This window comes from Paramisgurnus dabryanus, chromosome 18 (assembly GCF_030506205.2).
Source record: "Paramisgurnus dabryanus chromosome 18, PD_genome_1.1, whole genome shotgun sequence".
NCBI classification, from domain to species: domain Eukaryota; kingdom Metazoa; phylum Chordata; class Actinopteri; order Cypriniformes; family Cobitidae; genus Paramisgurnus; species Paramisgurnus dabryanus.
Window position 1 is genome coordinate 8,467,803 of NC_133354.1, and position 25,755 is coordinate 8,493,557.

At 36.5% G+C, this 25,755-nt stretch overlaps 2 protein-coding genes across 2 annotated transcripts; both read left to right on the forward strand.

The window, feature by feature from the left end:
• The first annotated feature begins 613 nt into the window (after nt 1-613).
• ubap1 (ubiquitin associated protein 1) lies at nt 614-6,904 on the forward strand. Its single transcript, XM_065244051.2, has 7 exons — nt 614-809; nt 1,748-1,796; nt 1,922-2,046; nt 2,135-2,917; nt 2,995-3,156; nt 3,240-3,341; nt 4,791-6,904. The coding sequence occupies exons 2-7, from the start codon at nt 1,757-1,759 to the stop codon at nt 4,929-4,931; spliced, it is 1,353 nt and encodes a 450-aa protein (XP_065100123.1). The 5' UTR covers nt 614-809; nt 1,748-1,756; the 3' UTR covers nt 4,932-6,904.
• Nucleotides 6,905-9,343: 2,439 nt separating this feature from the next.
• Nucleotides 9,344-25,511, forward strand: dcaf12 (DDB1 and CUL4 associated factor 12). The gene is made up of 9 exons (XM_065244052.2): nt 9,344-9,807; nt 13,182-13,475; nt 15,615-15,893; nt 16,122-16,182; nt 17,579-17,772; nt 18,555-18,620; nt 22,430-22,592; nt 22,672-22,841; nt 23,941-25,511. Exons 1-9 carry the CDS (start codon nt 9,751-9,753, stop codon nt 24,097-24,099), a joined length of 1,443 nt encoding a protein of 480 aa, XP_065100124.1. The 5' UTR covers nt 9,344-9,750; the 3' UTR covers nt 24,100-25,511.
• Nucleotides 25,512-25,755: the final 244 nt, after the last annotated feature.

The window sequence follows — 25,755 nt, forward strand, 5'->3', positions numbered from 1 at the left end:
GTATGTGCGTCATTACGCATGATATGCAACTGTAAACCATAGTTTTTGATTGAAAATCATAATGTTATTGACAAGTGCTTAAAACACTCCAGTAGTCATTTATTACATATTGCTGAAAACCTAATTATGTCCGAATAATCAACCTAATCCAAATAACATGTAGGTTATGAAGGGAACTAACAATTTAGATTTAGACAAGTAATTGAGGAAAAGAAAGAAGAGAAAATAAAATTTTAATGAAACATGAGAAAGAATAGAGGAAACTGCAAAAAGGAAGGGAAGAATATAAAAAGAAATGTTGAACAGAAGAAAAGGAAAATAAAGACTAGAAAAGATAAGTAATGGATGGAAAGAAAGAAAAACAGAAAAGAAGTCGTGATATATGACCACCATTGCTATCTTATTTATTCACGGCACCATGTTACGTTTTTAGCGTATACACAAAACAACTATCTGTTTTATTACTCATTAACGATTAACCAACAATATAAAATAAACTGAAACGCATCAAAATATTTTTTCCAGGCTGGTGCACTCAAACCCGTGCTTAACCCATGTGCAAAGGCCGACACAGATGACAGAGCATCGAAAGCTTTTTGCTTATTGGCCACAACTGTCGTCATTCAGTTGAGCGCGTGACGTCACACAGGAACCGAAGGAGGCGGTCAGACCAAGATGGCGTTCCGCGATGAAGCAGGAAATGTAGTCGGTTTTCAGTAAATCTCCCCAAATTAGAGCGTCAACCGGAGCCTGTACGTCCGAGGATAACCCAGAGACCTATTTGGAGGCTGAAGACACAGTAGAAACTGGTAAGGACACCGGTGGGACACGCAGAGACAGTTAAAGGGGCGGTGGCAGAGGAAGTCGGGCCCTGTTAGGTGGCTTTACTAACATAAACTGAAACAAAACTGACCAGTTTGTGTTTAACTTGTCCACATGTAAGACAGTGTTTTTCCTAATATAAATGTGTAAGGTATTTAGTTTGGGGTGACAAATGTTATAATTCTTGTACTAATATGACAGATAAAACTCGAACTGAATTGGTAACAAGCCTGTCAGAATTTTTATCTGTATTCATGTTGACCAGCGAATATCAACTTGTCATGAACTCTTTCCTAAATATGTGTAAAGGTTTAGGATTTGAAAGGGTTGCTTGTCTTGTTGTACATATTAACTTGTCGTTTAAAACTCAATATAAGAGTCATGGCATCAGTTATTACGCAACACATATGTGTACTGTACATGCTTTTATTTTGTATCGCTTATTTTTTCCTGATCAGCTGATACACTTTGGAAAGCCTTTTTATAAATAGACCATTGTGCGTTGATATGACATCAAAACCGGTTTTATAAGCATGTGTGCCAGTCAGCATGTGCTACAGACTCTGTTATCAGTTTTTAAACAGGTTTTCTATGTATCTTGATAAGTTAGTCGTTCGTTATTGAAGAAGCTGATCTGTTTACATTTTCGGTTTAAGGGAAATTCAAGCAGTGCTTGTAAACTAACGTTGTTTAACTATAATGTGGTTTTTTTATTGGTTGACACTAGTTTTGCTATTGTTTTATGTGATTATTCTTAAATAATTTGTACTTATGAATATACAGTTTAGACCTTTATTACACTTTCATCACATTATCATCAGCTTAATATTTTATGAATAGTTGTGTTTTAATCTAAAAACCGTTTATAAAAACAACAGATTTTGTATAAACTTTTGTGTGATTTTTCTTGTTTGTCTTTCTTTAGTTACTCTAAATGGCTGCGAGGAAGTCTGGGTCAGATTTCCACAACAACGGTAATTCAGTCAATCATTTATCATGATTTTGTTGTTATTGTTATAATAAATAACATCACAAATGCAGAATAAATTAAAGCTTCTTAAATGTTTCATGTTGGTTTCATGTCCCTTTATGTTTTAAGGACCCGTCAGTTATCTTGATGAAGTTCCCTTCAAACTCAATGAGAAATTCCGCTGTCCTTCGAAAGTGGGTTTTCCCATTGACTTTTCCGTACCCGACTGTAATTCCGTACTTTCAGCACTGCAAGTAAGTGTAATTTCTGACTTGAACCTACCTGTGTATATTTTTGGTAAAAAGTAAACAATGCTTAACTCAATGCTATTTTACTCTTCAGTATGACTTCAGTCTAGAGAGGCGGAGCGTTCAGTGGGGGGAGGAGCTTGCCAAAGCAAGAGCTGCCGAGGCTCGTGCAGCGGAGTCGGCGCGGGCGGAGTCTGAAAACGCTCCTAACGATGCAGATGTCGGATTGGTTGGAGGAAAGAAAGCACGCCCCTCCGAGGAGCAGGACCTTGTTCCACCAGCAGTGAACCCGGTTTTGGCTGGTTTCTGGCACAGTGCAATGCTTACACCTCTCCCAGCGCCTTCTTTCGGACCACAGCGGCCAGCGCCTAGCAACCCGGCTCCGCAATGTCTAAACTTGGCTGACTTTGAACGAGAAGAGGATCCGTTTGACAAACTTGAGCTTAAAACCCTGGACGACAAAGAGGAATTGCGGAATATCCTCCAGAGCCAACCACAGTCATCCGTGTCACCCCCCCAGGTTCCTCAACCGGAACCTCATCCTCCGTCTCCAAGTAGTACACCTCCTCCCCAGGCAAAAGCAGGAATCTTCCATAAACCTAATGGACTGGTTGGACTTCTGGATCTTGACCAGGGTAGGGTTCTGGCAAACTCCATGGAACAGATCGATACAGACCGCCCATGTAACATTCGCTCACTGACTTTCCCAAAGCTAGCAGACTCCCTCTCAGAACCGTCTGTCGGCATTTATACGACAACTCCATCACGCACCCTGTCCAATGGCACACCTCCTTCTTTTCAAAAGGCTCCACCCCATACCAACACAACGGTCCCACAAGAGCAATCTGGACAGGCCCAAATTGGGACACAGAAACAGGTATTGTAACATGGACAGAAACTGTCAGAATGAGTTGTTGGTGTATTAAACTGATTTTCTCTGTAACTTCTTAACAGACAAACTCCGTCACAGCACCCAACCATCCGGTAACTGCACCTGCTATCCTTCACGGTCTCTCTCCAAGCGAACGGCAATGCGTGGAGACTATTGTGGGCATGGGATATTCCTACGAGGGTGTCCTAAAAGCCATGCAAAAACAAGGACAGAATGTCGATCAGGTCACTTTTTAGTGTTAATATATTTATAGTGTCTTTTTAACTCTCTCAGTGCAATTCTTAGTGTTGTATTTCTCTTTTTCTAGGTGTTGGAATATCTGTTTACTTACAGTCGACTGTGTGACAGAGGCTTTGATGCTACTGCTGTGGAGGAATGTCTGGAAATGTACCAGGGTTCAGAGGAAAAGGTTGGCATTATAACAACCTCAAAAAGCACACAAGGACTGATTTACATGCAGATAGCCACAAAACACCTTGTTTGAATAAACATTTGTTTTTATTTGTACATCATATATATGTGTGTACTACGGACCCCTAAGGGGACATGGAGCAAAAATTAAATAAAGTTTAGTTTCACTAAACTATCGTGTTAAGTTTCGCGTGCGCCCGTGAAACTATCGCGTGCGCACGTGAAACTTTTAGCAATAGTTTCGCGAAACTAAACTTCATTTAATTTTTGCTTCATGTCACCTTAGGGGCTCCGTAGTACACACACATATATGATGTAAACAAAAACGTATGCAGCCCTAGTAAAAGCATGAGTGATTGTCATGTAAAAGTATGATAGATTCACGTGCACACACGATAGTTTCACGTGCGCACGCGAAACTAAACTTTAGATTTTTTTACTCCAATGTCACTTTAGGGGCTCGGTAGTGTATTGTGTTTAATAATTATGTATATATAAATACACGCACATGCATGTATAATTTTAAGAATAAAAAAAAAATGTGATGTTTAATATTATTTATATATAAATTTGTATATTTATAAATGTATATACACATATAAATATTTCTTAAATATATACTGTACATGCATGTGTGTATTTATATATACATAATTATTATATACAATACACACACACATATATATTATGTAAACAAAAACTTTTATTTCGGCAAAAAATTAGCCCTAAAAACTAATTTCCTAATATGTAACTAATTTACATAAAGTTTAAAAGACAATTTTTTGTAAGAGTAGAGTTTTAAGTATCACAGGCCGTGGTGTTTGAAAACTCTGTAAGCAGCGGGCTCACAGATTTAAACGTAACATACACATTTAAAAATAAAATGTCAGTTTTCTATTTACTGTTTTTACATTGTGTATAACAAGAACCAACATAAACTTAAAAAAAAAAATTTTTTTGAGAGTTTTTTGTTTCAAGATCACAGATCGTGGTGTTTAAAAAAATTGTGGTGTGAGTTTGCACACATAAACACAACTTAAACATATAAACAGAAAGTTGCTGTTTACGCTAAACACGTTGTCCAGCCAGATGCAATTTTTTTAGCCCTAACCCACGCTTGTTATGATTGACAGGAGGCCATTTAGTTGCTTCAAATTTCTTTAAATTTACGTAGCTGTGGTCATTCCACACATCACAAAGTATTTTCACTTTCATTGTAGCGCATGTTTAGTTAGGACGCAATTTAGGTCTCATGATATTACGATTTTGTAATATAAATCACACACAAACAAAATAATATTATGAGCTGTATTATTATGGCGGCTACATATTATTATTATTATTATTATTATTATTATTATTATTATTATTATTATTATTATTATTTATAAGCAAATCTTTTTTGTCTCATTTTAAATGTTGTTCATTTGACCCTCTCGTCCATTAGGCTCTTGAGTTTCTTCAGCTGATGTCTCGCTTTGGCGAAATGGGTTTTGAGCGGGACACTATTAAAGAGGTACTGCTTGTGCACAATAACGACCAGGACAAAGCCCTGGAGGATCTGATGGCCCGCGCAACAGCGAGCTGAGCCTGAAGAGTGTCCACTCCAAGAGCCACCCCTCCCCTGTCCCTCAGTGAGAGAGAGAGAAAAAAAGGGGCAAGCGAGGAGTCCTGGATGTGGAAGGATGTGATTCTCGTATCTCTAAGACAGGATAACTGATTTTGTACCCTAATAAAGATATACCTCGTGGGGTAGGGATTGACGACCCATCCAACGGTCCGTTCTTTCCCCCTCAGCTGTATGTCTGTTAAGTGATCTTAGAATGGTGGTGGTGGGAGGAGCCTGAACCCTCCTCAGAGAATCTGCATTGGCTAGTTTCTCTATTACCGTGGTGACTGCCTGGAGAGATGGGACTGAATATGACAGAATGTGGACGCTTAAAGCTATTATGCTGCCATCTCTCGCTGCTGAATGCAGGCTTTCGATACTGAAACCTGACCGCACAGTCACAAACACAACCCATGGCAGAACAGAGAACTCACAGAAGTGTCCTCTCACTGTTTGTTGTTCATACATTGTTTTTATGTTTGACAGACAGAAACACTTTATCTTTCTGTATTTTGTTCTTTTAAGAGATGTTGTTTCTTTGCCGTATGATTAGGAACTGCATTAACAAAACTTATCACCAAGTTCAGAGGACACTGCAGTAAACTTTTGCCCAGTTGGCTTTTGCACTGGAATGAACAGATTTGGCCGGAGTAATTGACAGGTTTAATGGGAAATACAATATTACCATTATGTTTTTGAAAACAATTGACATGCAAGTGCTGCACAGGTACACTGATTTATAGAAACATATTTAAAGATACACTGTTGCTTTCCATCAATAATAAAGAAATAGTGAACAGTAATGAGATTAACACATTGATATGAGACTTAACCCTGCAATTTATTTCGAAAGCTGCATAGCTGCATGTATGTAACGGATAGTTGTGCAATTTAATGGTTTAAAGGCAAGACTGTGAATCTTTTGGGTGATTAGAAACTGTTGAATTAACTGTTTTATAACTGGGATCACCACAGGAAACTTTTTGGAACTCTGCAGCTTTTCGGCTGAATCAAACATAGGTCCTATTTCTAATCTCATGCTGTTATGATGCTGCTGGTTTCCATCTACATAACAATGGGTGAATCTCATTCTAAGAATTTCTGGGTGATATTTTACCTCAAAACCAAATACAGAAACATTAAATATTTTGCACAAAGAAAATAATTTTATTTATTACAGCATTTCAGTATTGAGAATCTGGTGATGCAAGATGTGCTTAAAGAAAGTGTGCCATAAGATGTGTCACATACACATATAGGCTTTAGATTTAGTAAAATATATATTTTTTAATTTTTGGGGGTGAAATATGACCCAGACATGTTCTTGTGAAGCTTTGTGAGATTCATTCAAATGGTTATGTGGATGTGATTTTTACGGTGGTAAAAATTGGCCAGTTCCTTTTTCACAAATCCACATCATTTTCTTTTAAAGCCAGAGACTTTCATTTGAAACATTATATAACACTTTCCTGTCTTTAATAGTTACCTGGTATAGGATGGAATTAATAACTCAAAATTCAAACACTCAAAACTGCAATTAATAAAACTAAACCTGTCTTGGGAAACAAAAGTGTCTTACTGTTAGTATAAGTTCAAATTGTTTTAAGCATTTATTTCTGAGATGGGGTAAATATAAGAAGCACATATATACAGCTCTGATGTGCTTCAATAAAAGTTATTTGTTTGGGTGCAGATATAGAATATCGGGTAGCTCAAGTGGCCCATTTTCAATATTTAGCACCAAATGTGCAATCTATGTTTTTTCACTTTCACCATTGTAGGTACAGAAACAGCTGCTTTAAGCTAATATCCCATGTGCACTTTTCATCAGTGTTGCCTCACTGTAATATTTTGTTTAAATGTATGTGGACACCCCATTATTTGTGGTGAATCTCAAGAAATGTCTGGGACACCCCATCACCTCTAAAATCAAACTGAAAATAAATGCATATGTATATAAGAAAAGGATGCCTGATTTTTGCGTCCATTTAAAGATGCAGTTAGGCACATTTCAAGTTATCATTTATTGAATGCAGATATATATACATATATAAGACTGTCCATGAAGTCTGTTAAAATTGTATAATAATATTTTATAATAAATAAATACTTTATAGATTTCCTTTTTTTTTTTTTGCAGTACTTTTTGCAATTTAGAGGCAAAGTCCACATAGGTCCTAAAAACTGGCTTGTAATGTAATTATATAAAGTTTTGACTAAAGGTTAAATCTTTCCCACACAATTCTGACAGGTTTCATGAGATTCACCCATCCCCTACAGAAATGATTTTCCAGAAGAGGTAAACGTGGTGTACAGGGTGCTCATTTACTTTTCACATACTATAGGTGAATAGACTTGATAAACAGAATACAGCAAACACAAACTGCAGGTTGTATCACAAAGATCATTCTGGCCTTTCACGAGGAGCGAGTCAGCATTCAAATGCAGATCTATTGTTTAAATTGTAAATGGGGAAATGTCCTGACGTTAAGCTAGAGAACCTGACGGACAGGTAAAGCAGATCTGATGTCTTTTGCTAGATCTGTTGCTAAAAGTGTTTTAAATGTTAAGTCTTCTTTGAAATCTCTTCTTTTTAAAAAGTATGGTTGTCCCAAATTATTGAGTAATGTATGAAGGTATTCACTCAACAGATATTGGGTGACAATTGTAGCTCCTGAAGCTTGTTTGTTGCATAGGTTAGGAGTGTGATGGTCATGGGTTTGATCCCAGGAATCGCACATACTGTTAACAAAAGAACAGATTGATGCAGTGTAAGCTGCTTAAAAATAAGTCTGGAGAATGCATAAATGTGGAAAAAACAGGAAATGTGGTGCAATAAAGTTCAATTCAAGTATACATTTCATTTAAACCTATTTAATAAACATATTATGTTTGCACATCAGCACACGTGAACATTTTCATAATACAGATTTTAAACAGCGTTTATTCATGATAGTGTTCCTGTAGCTCAGAGCATTGCATTAGCATTAAAGGTTGTGTGTTTGATTCCCAGGGAAAACATAGCCTACTAATAAAAGTAAACATTAAATGCATCTTGAAGTCTCTTTCGATAAAAGTGTCTGCCAAATGCATAAATGTAATCAAGAAGAGTCAATTATAAATCAATCTATGCATATATGCCCCATATATCAACAGTATGAGTGTGTTTCTGCAACTATGGGACTGTGGATTTTAGACTCCCTTAAAACTTACTTCAGATTCATCACTATAATTTTTCTCTTGGTTTACATTTCACATCAAGCTTGCAATACTGACACTTTTGTTTCCTTGGTAAACAAGTACTTTACCATTTGGTTAAAATTAGAGCTGTCAAATAATTAATCGTGATTAATCGCATACAAAATAAAAGTTTGCATTTGTGTGTGTACTGTGTGTAATAATTATTTATATATAAATACACACATACAATTATGTATAAATGTTTTACTAAATAAAATTTTTATTTATATATAATTATTTTTAATTTAGATTATAAAATATATTAATACATATGTATACACTTGTAATTGTTTCTTAAATATATACATGAATGTATGTGCATTTATATATACATAATAATTACACACAGTAGACACACATATACACACACATCACGATTAATCGTTTGAAAGCCCTAGTTAAAATAAATCTGGTATATTTAAATAGGTATTTTTATATTTTAAGATTGAAAGACTAGATCTGCTAAAACGTCTTCAAGACAGTTGTAGACTGAAGGTGAAAGTATAAAAATTATATATAAAAATTAAAATGTTGAAAACTAAATCTAAAAATATTTTAAACAAAAAACAATGGGAAAAATATATAAATATTTTTACATTTTAAGATTGAAAGACTAGACCTGCTAAAATGTCTTCAAGACAGTTTTACAGTAAAGATGAAAGTATGAAAATTATATATAAAGCATAAAATGTTGAATATTACATATAAATATATTTTTACATTTTAGGATTGAAAAAGACTAACGTTAGATCTGCTAAAACGTCTTCAAGACAAAATGAAAGTATAAAAATTATATATAAAACATAAAAAATGCTGAAAATTACATTTAACATTTTTTTAAACAAAAAACAATAGAATACAAATATTTGTACATTTTAAGATGGAATAAGACTAGATCTGCTAGTTAATAAACGTATAAAATATATATGACAAAAGTAAAAATGGTTGAAAATAATATCTAAAAAATAACAAAACAAAAAAATCCAGAAATTAAAACAACACATCTGAAGAAACAAAACTTGTTTACAGGCAGTAAACAATTTTCTACGAATAAAAACGACCCAACGAAACTGCGGAAGAAACATCTGTCTGTAGAACGGCAGACAGTCGAGCACGCGCACGCCGGTGCTGCTCACGCGCACGCTTGACCTTGTTTTTGTTGATATTTGACTTGAGTGCGACTGCGCGCGGCGTTGTACGTTGTAGGATGACGCGTTTTGTCAAAAGAAACGACGGATCGGGAGAGAGACAGATAGGTGAAAAGTGAGCTCGATGTAGGGGAGGGGCACCCGTACCCTTGTATCTCCTCCACATAGACGAAAAGCAAACAAACCTGCCCTAAAAACGACCCGAAGCAGGACCGCGGTGATCGGGCACCGAATCGGACGATTGTTCGGTTCAGTTTGGTCCGATCCTACTCTACTCGACTGGATGCGATTAGTCGCGCCGTTTCAAGCAGTCCAGAGGCCGCCAAAATAACCCAATCGCCATTATATGATCCAGTTTCCAGCGTCGTTGCTGCCCTCCATGTGGGTGAGGGACCTGTGCGTGTCGGGCTATGGCGAGAAAAACAGTTAGCAGGAAAAGGAAGGCAGGGGAGATCAAGGAACAACAGGTAAGAACAAACCGTCTAGTACATGGCACATGCACCACACTACCGGTGTTATCCTCTGTTCTTAAATCAAAATAAACCCACATGTAAACGAAGATTGAAATGTGACAGTTTAGAGACGTATGTTAGCAAACATGCATCAATGTGTTGGCTAAATGCTAATGCTGGGTTTGTTTACTCAGTTGTTGGACTGGTTTAAGTGATGTGTAAACGTTTATGAGTTATCTTGGACACCGAGGTTATGTGTTTTGTCTGAGTAACGTTAGGTCTTAATCCAGAGCTAGATTACCCCAGCAAGAACCAGACTGTATAAGCTGGTTAGTCGTTCAGTATTAGTTGTCATTCTTCATTATTTCATAATTGCAAATATTAATACCCCAGAAATCTTGTGGATCTTATTTGTTAAACACAATAAAATAGGGTTTTAGATGGGCAAGGTTGGTTTAGAAACTGAAATAGACTAGTACTCCATTTCTGATAGCTCTGATCAACTCTTCCTTGTCAAGCTCATCCTCAACAAGAATTAGGGCTGCACGATTTGGGTAATTTTTCCCATTGCGGTTATTCGTGGTAATATTGCGATGGGCGGTTGCGATTATAATAAATGGTATCATGAGTCAACTTGATGGGTTTTAAGGAAAATACACACACAGTTTAGTGATAATGCTAAAATGTGTATTTGTAAAACTAGTGTCAGTAATCTTAAATCCAAAATACCGCCATACAACAGACCTAGAGTTTTTTTTAGCTACCAGATCACTGTCAACCTCCTCTGCATCCATCTTTGCTCTGGTATTTCTACGCTGCGCACACACAAGTGACGACGCACACCACACACGTGCATGCCACACATGCACTGCCTTTTTTGTTAGTTTTTCTTTCTTTTTTAAACAGCAAGGAAAATCTTCAAACTGTTATCAGAAAGTTTGTGTTAACAAGTTCACACATTTATTTATTTAATATAATTGCAACATTTTGCTGTCATATAATTGCACAGGCTGACATTGCGATTGCGATTGCGATGCAATTAATTGTGCAGCACTAACAAGAATCCATATCAACTCTTTAGGTGCATGTTGGCTAGCAAGTAGCAACAGTATATTGCTCTCTCATGGGACGTCCTATGCATTCAGTGTCTCTCTTGAGTTCAGTGTTTCTCAACCAGGGGTCCAGGGTTCACAAGGGGGGCCCCTTAACAAACTTTCAATATATAAAATAACTTATCAAAGTAAAGGAAGTAAATGATCATTACAGATTGTCAATCTTAAATATGTTATTTTATGGTTGCATAGCATACTTATGTAAAGTTTGGAGTGGACCTTGCTTGTGTATTAAGATCCTGTTTTGACCTACTTGGCCATTCGGATCTGGGTCAGGCAGATATGGCTGATGTCCACTGCCCTGAGGGAAATTGGATAAGCTTTACCGGAGTAGATATGCATAGTGTTTATGGATAAATAAGGAAGTGTATTACTCATATCACACTCAAATATTTATGTAATTTCAACAATAATTATTTTTTTGGGCTATGATTATGATGTATTGGTTTGAAGAAGAATTATGTCAGTGCAGTTTAAAAGGTTAAAATAAAAGAGTCTTTCTCACATACATACACATACATAAAAGATTGCTGGGTCTATGGGAGCTGATGCACTTGACTTCAGGCCATTGTTTTTACTTGAAACTGTCATGGACATATTAAATTTGTTGATGCTTGATTGGAGCACAGATTTGCTTTGTTTTTCACCTGGCGTCAGTGTCGGATGCCGTCACTTTTGTTGTCCGGGGGTTAGTGTTTTGTTGCAATTTTATTGTATAGAGGTTGGGTTTTTCTTCTTCCAGCAGGTGTATTTCTGTAACTGTAAGCTGTTTTAAAAAGAAGCAAAAATGCAGACACAGTGCTGGATTGCATAAAGAGCCACCTGGTGAAAGCCAGAGGTCCTTTGAGATCTATTTTTAGTTTTATATGTGAAAAAGTTACATAATCAGCATGTGAAACAGATGTTATACAATTCTTCAAGACCATTTTTATGAATTAAAAGGGAATATAGGAACAACTTTGGAGTAATAATAATTTGTCAGCCTGTTTTCACGGGGTAATGATGATGGTGTTTTAGTAAGATGAATTCGCATACCTAGTATAATGGGTAATAAAGCTCTGATTGGATGGCTATTATCATCTGTTCCTAAAGGAATAGTTCACCAAAAAATGACAGTTGTCATCATTTACACCATCAAATTGTTTCATACCTGTATACAATTCTTTGTTGTACTGAATGCAAATGAAGATATTTTGAAAAATGTTAATAACCAAACAGATCTGGGCCACCATTCACTTTTTTCCTGCTATTTAAGTCAATGGTGCCCCAGATCTGCTTGGTTCCAACCATTCTTTAAAATATTTTTCTTTGTATTCAGCTGAACAAAGAAATGTATACATGTTCGGGACAACTTGAGAGTAAGTGAATGATGAACTTTTATTTAGTTGGCGAGCTATCTCGCAAGTATTGTAGCAAACAGTATTTTTTTTCCCTTTTGGATTGGTAGGGACAGTACTATAGATTTTATAAATTATTCTGATTTGTATATAATTAATGTATATAAATTTTTTTTGATATGATGTATGTATTATATCATGCATAACTTAGAAACATGCATATATGATCAATGAATGTAAGATGCACAAATAGGGGAATGGTCTGACATTTATACACTGACCCCAGGCCAGTAGGCCATCCTTAATGTTAAACCCTAAATAAATGCTAAGAAACACTGTACATAGGGCTGTCACAATGATTAAATAATTGTCTCATCACGATTGTTTGACCTTATCGTGATGATTTGAGATCACCGCAATGATTGCACAACTCTTTAAAAAACACAAGGGGGAGCTGCAGCCCCATGTATAAACAAACAGTATCAGATTAATTTTTAATGTGTTATGTGTATTAATATTTTCTGCCAGGTTAAGGTTGCAAAAATATTTAATTTAAATAATCACAACAATGTGTGAAAATTATTTTATAAACAAAGAAAAAAATGCATGAGAATTAAATGTTAAAGCAATAAAATAGTCATTTAATCTTCATTATCGGCAAGCCACAAAACAGGCAATTAATTGTCATAATCGTCACAATTTATTAGACAATTAACCTTCAGCCAAATTTTATAATCGTGACAGCCCAAACTGTGCATAGGTTTTTTGCATGTATAAAATAATTCTTACAGAGATGGTAGGGATTAATTGTTAAAGATCTGAACTGATAACCAAACAATTGTAGATTTAATTTGTAAAATTGTAATAAAAATTGTGTTCAAAATGATTATTGACTGCTGACTATATTAACTTGGTACTTTTGATTGTTTTTCTTTTCCAGCAGTTTGACTGGTGTCAGTCTGGGTTTAAGCGTGCCCGCGTGTGCAGCTCGGCGCTTCATGCGCATCACTGGTGGCAGAACGGGCGTTCGGTGGTTTGTTCTGTAAGAGGGAGGGAGTTTCGCCCACAGCTGCAGCACGAGTGGAGCTTCCAGAGGAGTCTCCGCGGGTTTGCTGCCGGTCGCATCCCTGGGATCCTCAAAGAGAGAGAATTCTCCCTCGGACGCCTCAACAAAGTGTTTGCTTCCCAATGGCTCAACCACAGGCAGGTGGTGTGTGGGACCAAATGCAACACGGTAAGATGGTTTTTCACTCTTTTACACTTCTGCATTTGGCAGGTGCTCAATTACTCACAGTGCTGGGGATTGAACCCATGATTTTGGGGTTCCTAGCACAGTTTTCTTCTATTTTCACTACAGAATGCTCTGGAATATTATGTGTATTAGAGAATGCCCTGGTATAATAAAGTCACAATGAAACGGAAGTAGTGATTGTCTTATTTTCCCTGTCACGACGTAAATCCGGCTTCTAAAATGAATAAAAGGTAGGGTTGGACTTGAATTCGTCCACCGAGAATTGATTGGATCATTGAAAGTTGGGTCATGTTGCTATTTGCTAATTGCTGCGGTCATTTTTCTGGGCCCCACCCTTCCCCTATATCGGGGTTCCCCAAATCTTACCCTGGAGGGCTGGAGCACTGCTGAGTTTAGCTCCAACCCTGATCAAACACACCTGAGCAAGCTTATCTCAAGGTCTTCATGATTGCTAGAAAATCAAAGTGGATGAGTTTGATTAGGGTTGGACCTCAGTGCCCTCCAGGGTAAGATATGGAGGAAAACTGCCCTATACCCCGTAAACAGAAGTAAATAAATTTTGTTGAGGGGGGAGGAGATTTGTGTTTTTGATTAAAGATTATGAGGGCACATGAACAAAAAAAAACATTGTAAAAATAACAACAAAAAAAAGTTTTAAATTTTACATTTCAAGTTTTTTAAATTGTTTTTATATGTTATTTAATTCATGTTTTTAAACATGTTATTCGTTTTGCTGATTTTCTTGTGGTTAGTGGAGTTTCAGTATAAAATATAAAAAATATTAACTATTTAATTCCCAAGAATTACTTCTCCTTTCTTTAAGAATAAGCCATATTAAAAGCTCAGAGGAACAGGATGCTCTGTGTCAAAATGTGTCATTGCAGATCCTCAATCATTTTTAAAGGTGGTAATTTTAAATTCAGGCTTTTAACTCAAAATACAACAGAAGGTATGAATATATAAAGATTTTAAGCACATGTCACCGTGACATAATATTGCAGGTTAAAGGGATAGTTCACCTAAAAAAAATTCTGTAATAATTCACTTACCTTTAAGTTGTTCCAAACCTGTATAAATTACTTGGTTTTGCTTAACAAAGAAGAAGATATTTTGAAAAATGTTTGTTACCATGCAGATCTGGGGCACCATTGACTTACATAGTATTAATCTTTCCAACTGTGGAAGTCAATGGTGCCCCAGGTCTGTTTGGTTACACACATTTTTCAAAAGGTCTTTTTTCGTGTTCAGCAGAATTATTTTTTTACACATCTGAGACAACTTTAAAGTGAGCAAATAATGACAGAATTTTTTATTTTTAGGTGAACTACCCCTTTACAAGTTAAGCTTTGTTAACAATGGCTTGGTCTGAATGTGCATTGTTGCTGTCCTACCTCTTTTTCTATCTAGTTTTCTGCTTGTGTAGACAAATTATTTTGTCAGCCTCTTGTTTTTACCATAGACTGTAAAATTAAAGGATGGACGTAGTGTCCGTGACGTCACCCATAGGTTTCTAAAAATCGTTTTTGAAGCTTAAAGTAGGCGGTGCCTGCCGTCGCCATCTTGCCCGTGCATCCCTCGCGGATATCCAAAAATGGGTAAAGAGGCAGAACGTTGTTTAAACAGAGGTGGCTGGTTGCTGACACCACGCCCCCCTAGCTCGACTCTAGTGACAGCAGTGGCTGTTCAACCGTCACTCAAACGTCCACCCCCTTAATTATGCAGAACTTTAAAGCTTAATATCATTTAAACGGATGAGTCACAAAAAAATTCACCTCCTCACAGTTGTCATGAAGGGAAAACTTAGCTGTACAGACCAAAAACAATTTTTGTACCAGGCTGTAAACATATTATTTTCTACTGTAAAGTTGTCCATTTTAACATGGAGGTTTGTGGGAATCGACTCCCTTTTGGAGCCAGCCTCTAGCGGCCAGTCGATGAATTGCAGTTTAAATCACTGCCGTATTGTCTTCATTAGAGAGATCGTAAGGGTGCCCCTCGGTTTTTACTGGTATATATTAGTAATATAAGATTATAACTTTGATTGACCTGTTGGTGCATTTGTTTGTCAAGTTTCTACAAGGGGAATCTGTGCTTATTTTCTTTTTCTTTCTGCTGACTCAGTTGTTTGTAGTGGACGTCCTTTCAGGACAGATCACCAGGATCCCCATGCTGAAGGACAGAGAGGGCAGAGGAGATGTCTCGCATGGTTTGGGAGGATTGAGAGGGCATTTCCATTTCCAAAGTCCAGGACCAATGGGCAGTCTGGATGCCCAGCAGGGATGCGGCATCCACGCTATAGAGCTTAACCCCTCTCATACGTTGCTGGCCACCGGCGGTGACAACCCCAACAGTCTGGCAGTGTACCAGCTTCCCACACTTGACCCTGTCTGCGTTGGGGATGTGAGTCTGATCTCTCTTACTTTCTAGTTGCACAATTAGTCGAAATGTCAAGAACTTTATTGCCTTCAGTCACTTTTGCTCCAGAGATAATAAAAAGCTAAAGTGCCCTTTTGACTAACTGTGATTGGTTTCAATGTAATTGTAAGTGATTTTTTTTATAAGCATAATTGAAATGGTGTTGGATAAAGGATCTGTTTTATGAGACTCAGAATTGTGAATTTGTTTCAGGATGGGCACAATGACTGGATATTCTCCATTGCATGGATCAGCGATACCATGGCTGTCTCAGGTAAGAAACCAGTTGGTCCAGTTTTATTCAAACATCTTGCACATAAATAAATAATGGAAAATGAATTCTTGGTTGCCTGTAATAAAAAAAAAAATTCTATATAATTTGAGAAGTAAGTGTAGAGGTGTGCTGGGCAAAAAGTAATGTGTGTTTAGTTGTAACACGGACTGTTTACATTATTGCACAAGGTTGAGCGTTTTGTATTTCCGGTATTTTTTTCACGCTGCCCAAAAGATGATCTTCCGCAAATGATTGGAAATGTATAATGTTTTTCCAGAGAGTAAATTTATTCACCATATTTTTTTTCGGTTTCTAAGTTGGGTGTGTAAGATACCAAATCCAATGCTATGTCATATTAATCAGTGTCTTGAAATATGTCTGCAGCTCTTAGCAACTTTTTGGTGGGCTTGAGAAAATTTTTACCCAGCGGGGTTAATTGTAACGCTGTGTTACAACTAACCCCTCAGCACTTACGATATGAAAATGTTAACGTAATTCTTGCCGTTGTTTTAAATAGGCTACACACGAATGATTGCTGGCTTCCAAAAAAATAAATGTGCCTGTCTTATTAAAATCGTGTGTCAAATTAATTTTTGTTCATATCTTTAATATTGATCGAATAAGGTCACGTCAAAGATTGAAATTATAATGAAATGAATGGCTAAAATCAGACTTTGATGCTCATTATCTCAGAATTTGATTTTAAACTGTAGTATGGTTATTACAGACTGGGTCACATATAAAAATTTTTTGTCATAATTGTGCTGCTTTTTCTCACATATTTAGACATTTGTATCCATTTATAATTGAACTATTATTAGAAAAGGGCTGGATGAATGAATACAGTGTGGATACCTGTCTATTATAGACAGATATATAAACAATATCCATTTCAAGTATATAGACAAAATATTATTGGAATATTTGCCTTCAAACTTAATTTTTAGCAAGTGTTACAACTACCCCCCTGCCTGTTACAATTAACCCCACCTATGGGGTAAGTTGTAACGTTTGCACTTCTGTCACATTTGGTGTAATTGTCCAAGAATGTTAAGTACTAGAAACAAACTTCAAATGTTCATTTGTAGCAGAGAGGTGTGTGTTGCTTGTGTAAAAATATAATTAATCAAACTCAAAATATTTTTTGAATAATTAAGCCAAAACCAAAAAGCGTTAGGTTGTGCCCCGCTCTCCCCTACATTATGGTTGTTAATGTTGTATTAAATTTAAATTAGCTGTTGTCATTCTATTTTTCTGAACAGGGCTATTTTCATTTTTTTTTTTTACAGTGCTGTCCATTAAAATCATAATTTTATGAACAAGGACTTTTGTGAAATCTTAAGTGGAAATTGAACAGTTTTATAAAAGTGTTATTTTTTATAATTCACTATTGCAGGATCTCGAGACGGTTCCATGGGTCTGTGGGAGATATCAGAGGAGGTGCTGAATCAGGCGGAGAAGCATCAAAACGTGGAAGGTGTTCCTTGTTACTCCCACATCTCTCACAGTGCCCTTAAAGACATCCCCAAGGAGTATACCCACCCCTATAACTGCAAAGTGCGTGCACTGGCCTTCAACAACAGCCATAAGGTCAGCCTCTGTCCTTGACTCATGCTACTCTTATTGATTTATTTCCAAAACCTAATGAAATGCACCTAGGCATAGATGAATAATTAGAGTTCTGTACAAACATAAGGTCTATTTACATACACACAGAGCTACTGAAGTGCTCTGTGAAACAGCCAATCAGACATTATTATTCATGACCCTTTCAAATAAGGTAATGATAGACCATTTCATTCTAAAGGCAAATCATAGGGTCATAAATGGAGATTTAAAACTATCTGTAAATAATTTTCATAAACTTAATAAAGCCACACACCTTCTATGTAGAGAACAATTTAACATATTATTTCGATGCATTCTTTGGCACCTTTAAGTCTTGATAGGCAACCTTCAGATGTCAACCAACATCAGACAGCCTCATTATACTGCCTTAATTTTGCTATTTGCTAAGGCATGAATACATGTATCCTTTGTGCGCAAGACAATCCCAGAATGCATTGCAAAAGTGAAGATGTAAATCCAATATGGTCTGATATGAAAGAAATTTTGAATGTAAATATTTTGTATTGAAATGTATTGACAAACAGTTCAGTGTTATAAAAATAGAGCATTTTACCCAATATTGATGTATGCTATGTGTTTTAATGCCAAACTTGGTTACTTATGGGGTTTAGTTACATTACTGCTTAAGATGTAGCAAGACATGTCTTTTATTTTTAGAAATTAAAATATTGACTTCAAAGCATCATATTTTATTATACTGCATGCTAATATAATTTTATTGTTATTATCCTCTTCCACATCAGGAGCTTGGTGCAGTTTCTTTAGATGGGTATTTTCATCTCTGGAAGGCACACGACAACCTTTCTAAGGTACGGTGATCGCAACCAGCATTGCTGTAGTGCTGAATGTTTAAGTAAGGGATAATTGATGACGGGCCTTTGAATTGTTCAAAAATAATACACACCAAAAGTGGTACTGTAGTGTTTAAACCACTGGTCAAAACATTCCAAACCATAATAAATTGTTTAGGTGTTTTATTTTAAGATATTTGACAGAAAATTATTTTTTCTTTAGTAATTTGTTCTAGTTTTGTAATATCAATAATAAAACAAAAACAAAACTGAACAAGCAGGCAATCGGTGTTATTTACAACTTATTTTTTTGTCTCTTTTTAAATACTTAATTCTTTTAAAATGATTTCTTCCACACACATATTTATGCTTTACGTGTTAAAGTTAAATAAATCTGTTATATCGGTAAGGTTGCAACAACTAATCGATAACATCGTTAATGCCATTTGTTGTCACCGAATTTCACTATCGATTAGTTGGTATGTGACGTCACATGCTCCTACACCACCCGTCAAAAAGTGCACACGCATCCACTTCATAAAGCCAGAGATGTGCGCTGAAACTAAGTCACGTTTTCTTCATACAGCGCAAGCTGCACGTTTACCAGGCCCTTATTCTCACTGAACGAACAGCTTGATTAAAAGCAAGGCAGCGTTGCCAGGTCCTCTGCCTTTCGGCCATTTGCGCTGACTGACGTATTCCTGTGGGCGGAGTTTAGTCAAACACCTTTACTTTGACATCATTCAACTGGGAAATAGAGGGCTGTATTCCAAACCCGCCATTCGCTCTAGGCTTTGAAATGGGAATTCTGTTAAAGAAAATATATTGCCTGGCAGTGAACTTTAGGCTTTATCATTTTGCAGGTACTATTTGTGCTTTAACAGCAACATTACACACTAACTAAAGTTAGAAAAATGGAATCAGGAAGAATGTGACCTTTAACTCTTTCACCGCCAGCGTTTTTAAAAAAAGTTGCCAGCCAGCACCAGCGTTTTTCATGATTTTCACCAAAGTTTAATGCCTTCCAGAAAATGTTCTTCTTTAAATATATAAACATACAATATAGCAAATGAAAGAACATACCCTCTGCTTTCAAAAAAAAAAAAAAAACGTTTCATCCTACCTTCAGTAGTTTTTTTTGTAGTCAGCTTTTGAATATGGGTAGGTTTCTGCAAAAACACCACATTTTGAGCAAAAAGCAGAGATAATTCCATTTTTGTGACGGACTTTTCATAGAGATCCCATTCAGAGCGATCTTTAAAACAGACACGGACATGCAGCCGCTTGCCATAGGGCAATACTTCCGGGTTTAAAAAGTTGCGGATAATTGCAGTATTGCGGAAAGACTGAAAATCTCGTCATTGGCGGGGAAGCGTTTTCTCTTAATTGACGAGATATCTCTTTAATGGCGGTGAAAGAGTTAATAACGAATTATATTAATTCCCATCAAAAGTTGAAGTTTTAATATGTAGCAAAATTTCATCAGCACATCTCTGAAGACTCCATTCGTTTTGTTTATTTATATTTTGACATTTAAATATGTTTTACCATTTTAAAGCGGAACAAACTTTTATCAAATCAAAAGATTATATTAGTAAAACTCTGTAATAGTGTTTGGCTTTTGCACTTTTAAAAGTACACTTCTATACGTGAATATCCTAATTTATTGCCTTATTTAGCTATAAGTAAAAAATCTAATTTGTTTAGCAAATATATAAGTTTTTTTCCGATTAGTTGATTAATAAAAAAAAGAACCGCCCGGTTAATTGATTATAAAAATCATTGTTAGTTGCAGCCCTATATATGGCTACGTTCATATTGCAGGGCTTAATGCTCAAATCCGATTTTTTTTTTTAAAAAATTGATTTTTTTGCAAGGCCGTTCACATTTCCAATTAAATGCGATCTTTTGTGATCTCCTGTTTGAACGTGAAATGACCCAGAAGTGACCCGCATGCGCATAAGAGAACTCAACGGTCAAGGTCGTCACTTGTAAGCTAACGTTAAACATGGATGTCAACAACGGTGTAGTCAACAGCGGAGCTCTTTTAGCAATATTAAAGTTATTTTCCCAACGGAGCCAGCACAATTACAATCTTCTGTTTTTTATGTAAAATGTAAGGTAACATTTGTTTAATTATTCCTCATATCATTTTAAAGCCACGATCTACAGAACATCACACAAAAAACATTTTGATAACTACACCTAAAAAAAATAAAGGAGATCCTGCCTTGGAAACTCCGGCTACAATTCAGTGTTTTTATATAATTTGGAGATTTAGCTCGTCAAAGCAGTCATGACAAAAAAAACGACAAATGAGAAATGACAAATAATTTGTGTTTGTTACTGTAAATGATAAAAACTAAGCTTTATATACAATTCATTAAAGGTTAATTTATAACAAGAAAAACACTGAAATTAATGATTTTATAGACACTTATTATTTAGCATAGAAATACCTGCTTCCTTGCTTTGACTTTGATCATCTCTGTATTCACTTTAGATACAGAAAGACCGGATGATATTATTTATTTCAGGAATCTCTTTGCTGTCATTTGAAAGTGAACACACGAAGACAGTCGTGTCAGGCATAAATATAGGTTTGGTGCAGATATTTTCCGTTTCAGCACCGAAATTTAAAGAGACGGCTTACCTGTTTTGTAGTTTAACTTTTGACAAAATAACCAGTTTGTTTTAAATACATTTTAAAAACTTATACCCATCGAAAAACATCCGTTTTTTAATGTTTAGTTTGATGAACTCCTAAATATGAGACGAAGAGCACCTAGCACGTTCGGCTAAATTGCATGCGCAAGCATGGCCAGCACGCAATAGCGCAACATCGATACAACGAAAAGCAATCCAAAATTTACAGACTTAAATTAGATCAGAATTTACGTTTATTATAAATACAATTTTTTTATAAAATAAGGCTAGAAGTAACAAAGTGCAGAACAAATGTGCAAAATGCCTCAAGTGCACGGAAACAAAACACAAGCCAAATAGATCAATCAGATAACCCAGAGTGATTTATAAATAAAATAAAGAAATTATTAAAAGAACGAAAGTATAGCCAGAATTGCCAGCTTTGTCTTTTAAATGTAGAAACAAAGAGGCAATGGTTTATAAACATAGAAACCTCTTATGGACGTGTCAACCGGTCACAGGGGTTGTTGGATTTATAAACGCATTTTAAAAATATTTATTGAAAGCTGCTACTTCACATATTATTCGCAGCATTATAATAATATGCTATATATTAATATATTTGGAGAACGCTGTTATATGTGAAATCATATAACGTGTGCACCCATAAGGCCAAAATTTAATGATGTGGAGCAGTGTTAGCAACGTCGCCCATGGTTGTTGTTTATCTTATCGTTCTTGCCTACTTCAATGCAGAATTATGACGTTTGTAGCGTATCAGTGACGTACGGGTCGGATCCATGTGGCCTGGCCGTTCAGACGAAGGTCGCATTTCAAAAGATCGGATACGTATCGGATTCAGGACCACATACCCAAGTGGCCTGGGTCACATTTGAAAAGATCGGATCTGTGTCGTTCAGACTGTCATGAAAAGATCAGATACAGGTCGCATAGGGGCAAAAAAATCGGAATTGGGTCGTTTCAGACTGCAGTATGAACGTAGCCATAATCATTTAAACCTGGCGCAGTAATGTGTAACAGACCTGGAACTACTTTATAGGTGTGCATTTACTGAAAAATAATGCACTCCCTTAAAACGTTTGTCATCCAATCAGAACAAAGCATTCAACAGATAAAGATTTATATTGTGGTCATTATATGATTTCTAACTTGATTTTCAGGAGCTTTCCACCAAACTCCCTTACTGTAAGGAAAACGTTTGTCTGGCATATGGACTGGACTGGTCTGTGTATGCAGTGGGCTCTCAGGCACACGTTTCTTTCCTAGACCCTCGGCAATCTTCTCAAAACATCAAATCCGTTAGCTCCAGAGAGCGTGGGAGTGGTATGTTTCTTGCAGTATATCATTTGCAGACATGAAGAACTTGAGGCCTGGTGTTCACTTGTGTGTGTTTGTTTTACAGGTATACGCTCTGTGAGCTTCTATGAGCACATAGTGACGGTGGGCACTGGTCAGGGTTCACTGCTCTTCTACGATATCAGAGCCCAGCGTTTTCTGGATAGTACATTCGGCGGGTATCGGAATCGCACTGCGGAGGGCATCCTTAAGCTCACTACAGGGAGAGGTTGGCTGGTAAGATTTCTACTTGAACTTTTAGTTCTACATTCTTTCATTGTTTTTTCCTCACTTTGTAAAATGATTATGTAGAAAAAGACTTAAAGGTGTAGCAGAGGATTTTCTCGACTTTTAGAAAAGAACCGCCTTCTCCACTTTTAAAAAAATTGCAATTGCGCAACACTCCTGATTGACAACTAGGAGGACCAATAGTCTTGATGATCCACCCGGAAAAAGAAAATCCTCCGCAATACCTTTAAGCTGGGTTTTAACAGACTCGAGCAGTCAGTTGTGCTGCTTAAAATATGGATGTTCATGAAGCCGAAATGTTTTCTTGACACGCGTCCATGAAAGTGTGAATCTGGGGGGAAAAATTCAAGGCCCTGGGAAGTTTTTGAAAATATACATACGTAGATACAGGTCATTGAAAGTTTTTGAATGCATTTTATGCAAGAAGTTTTCTGGAAAAAATTCATATTATTCCCTGTGTAGTGTAGGATAATATCAAAAAAATTCTAGACTTTTAAAGCACACGTGCTAAACTGTTCGCTTTAAATGCTTATATCTTCTGTATGCGAATGTTGATTCATACCAAAATACTTTTTTGCATAGTTGTGTTTGACCAATAAAAATGTGTCCGGTTATGTATGTAACTGTTGTTCCCTGAGAAGGGAACGAGGCGCTGCGTCATCCTTGCCATACTTCCTGCGTCCCTGTAACCCGTCTTTGGCAATATTTTAAATAGCGATATACTCCCGCGTCACCCTGTCTTATTCGTAAAGCCTCACAATTAGTTGAATTTGATATACACATCAGACGCACTTACTCTTGGAGGTGTCCCCAAAGTGCCACGTAGTGATGCAGCATTAGTTTCCTCGAAAGGGAACTGTAACAATGTATCTCTAAAGGTAACACGATGTAACCTTGTTCGCACCTTTAGTCCTTGAATTTGAGGGTATTGGCCTTGAAAGGTCCTTGAATTTGAAGTTTACTAAGGTGTGGGAACCCTGTCTTTAGAACTGTGGGGTGAAGTACAAAGGTCTCGTATCACCATTTATAACATCAGGCTCTGTTACTGCTGCAAAAATGTTAAAATATTGTTTGTCACTTACTCCAGAATCACGACGAAACATGGAGAAGCTACTTTTCCGATGTCAGCTCCTTCCCGAATGCCGTGTACACGCACTGCTACGACGACTCCGGCACCAAACTCTTTGTCGCTGGCGGTCCTTTGTGTTCTGGTCTACATGGAAACTACGCCGGTCTCTGGAGCTAGCCTCCATCATCCCTCCATTTCTCTCATACATGTGCGTGTAGGCCATCCTCCATTCTCATCCTCACTATTATCCATTGCTTATGGGACTCAGGAGCAAAGATGACATTTTTTTCTGTGTTTTTTCATTTACCTGTTGTGCTCTGTAATTCACCTGTTTTTGCTGTGGACAAAAAAGCAAGAAATAACAAGGGATATCAATACCATAACCTGCTCTCTTGAAAGAGTTCATTCTGTCCTGGATGCAAGAAGGAGATTTTCTTTTCTCGCAGACTGCAGCTCGAGAACTGTAAAATAGTGTAAAAATATATTAAAATGTTTAACAGTCTCTCTGAGCATTGCGTTTATGCTTTTTGTTTCATTTTTTTTCTTTCATTTCAAAAACTGCAGTGCCAGAAACATGCCGTGTTTGTTTTGCTGTGTTGTTTTTTGCCGATCAGGCCACTTTGCGTTGCTGTGGATTGAAATGACGTTGTGGACACTGAAAAGAGTGAGAAGGGGGTTTTGGAGATCATTTTTGATTAAGTGAATGGACAAGTCCTATCCTTTATCCTCGCTGTGCTTAGTGGACACAGAAAAGGACTAGGGAACTAGACTGCACATATATGTAGACTATTGAGAATCAAACTAAGTGATTCAGACTGGTCAATGAAGACTCACCTATTTGTGTATTTTTTTTTTTTTTTGCCCCTTCATGTTTTCCAAAATAATGGCAGGGAGTAACAAATGTGGTAAATGACAGATACCTTATGTTCTGTTTGAGTTATCTTTAAAAATGCCTCTTTTATTGCTAATGATGTACTTATTAACATCCACACACACACACATCAAGATTGCAAAGTTTCCTCGATGACTTTACACTTCGTATTTATTTTGTATTGTGCCGTCACTAGCACTCATTAAGTTCAGGTAGTCATATTGTTCAAATTTTTGCGTCTTTTCTGCATAAAGGCAGGGCAGCGTCGTCCCTCATTGTTGCCTTTCCAAAATCTTTCTGTGAAAGACTTGCAGATTTAATTTGTTTTTAGCTTTTTTACATTAATTTTTTGATGGAATCATTACACAATTGCTAGAAGAATAAACACAGTAACGGCCATATATTAAGGAGAAAATTTCCATCAGTTTTAAAATGTATTTTATATATAAATGTATATGTATACATATTTGGAATCTAATAGAAGGAGAATACAGTTTATGTAAATGTCAGAGGTTATATGTGGGTGTGTGTGTGTGAGAGTGAACTAATCTGTCATTATTTTGGTGGTGCCCTTTTTATACTCACTTCATAATTGTTTTTACAGATTACAAGTGTAAAGATACTGTACAATATCAAAACAAGCAAAAGAAACCACAAAGCATTCTTCAAAAAAGAAAAAATGAATAAAAGTTTATTGATGTATTTTTCTTCCATTTTACCTATGCAGTTTTACTTGTGAATTTTTTTTAACGTGATACTTTTAGGACTTTTTTTTTATTGATGATGTGCATGGGGAATTGTGATGCATAATATATTATATTTTGATCTCTGGAGCTGTTATTATTAACAAGGCCGCTGGAGGCGCCATCACGTTATTACCAAGGAGCTTTAAGGTTATTGCCATAGTGGCGTTACAGAATGCGCGCTCACGAGTGGATGTTGCTTGATCATTAAGCTGGGGC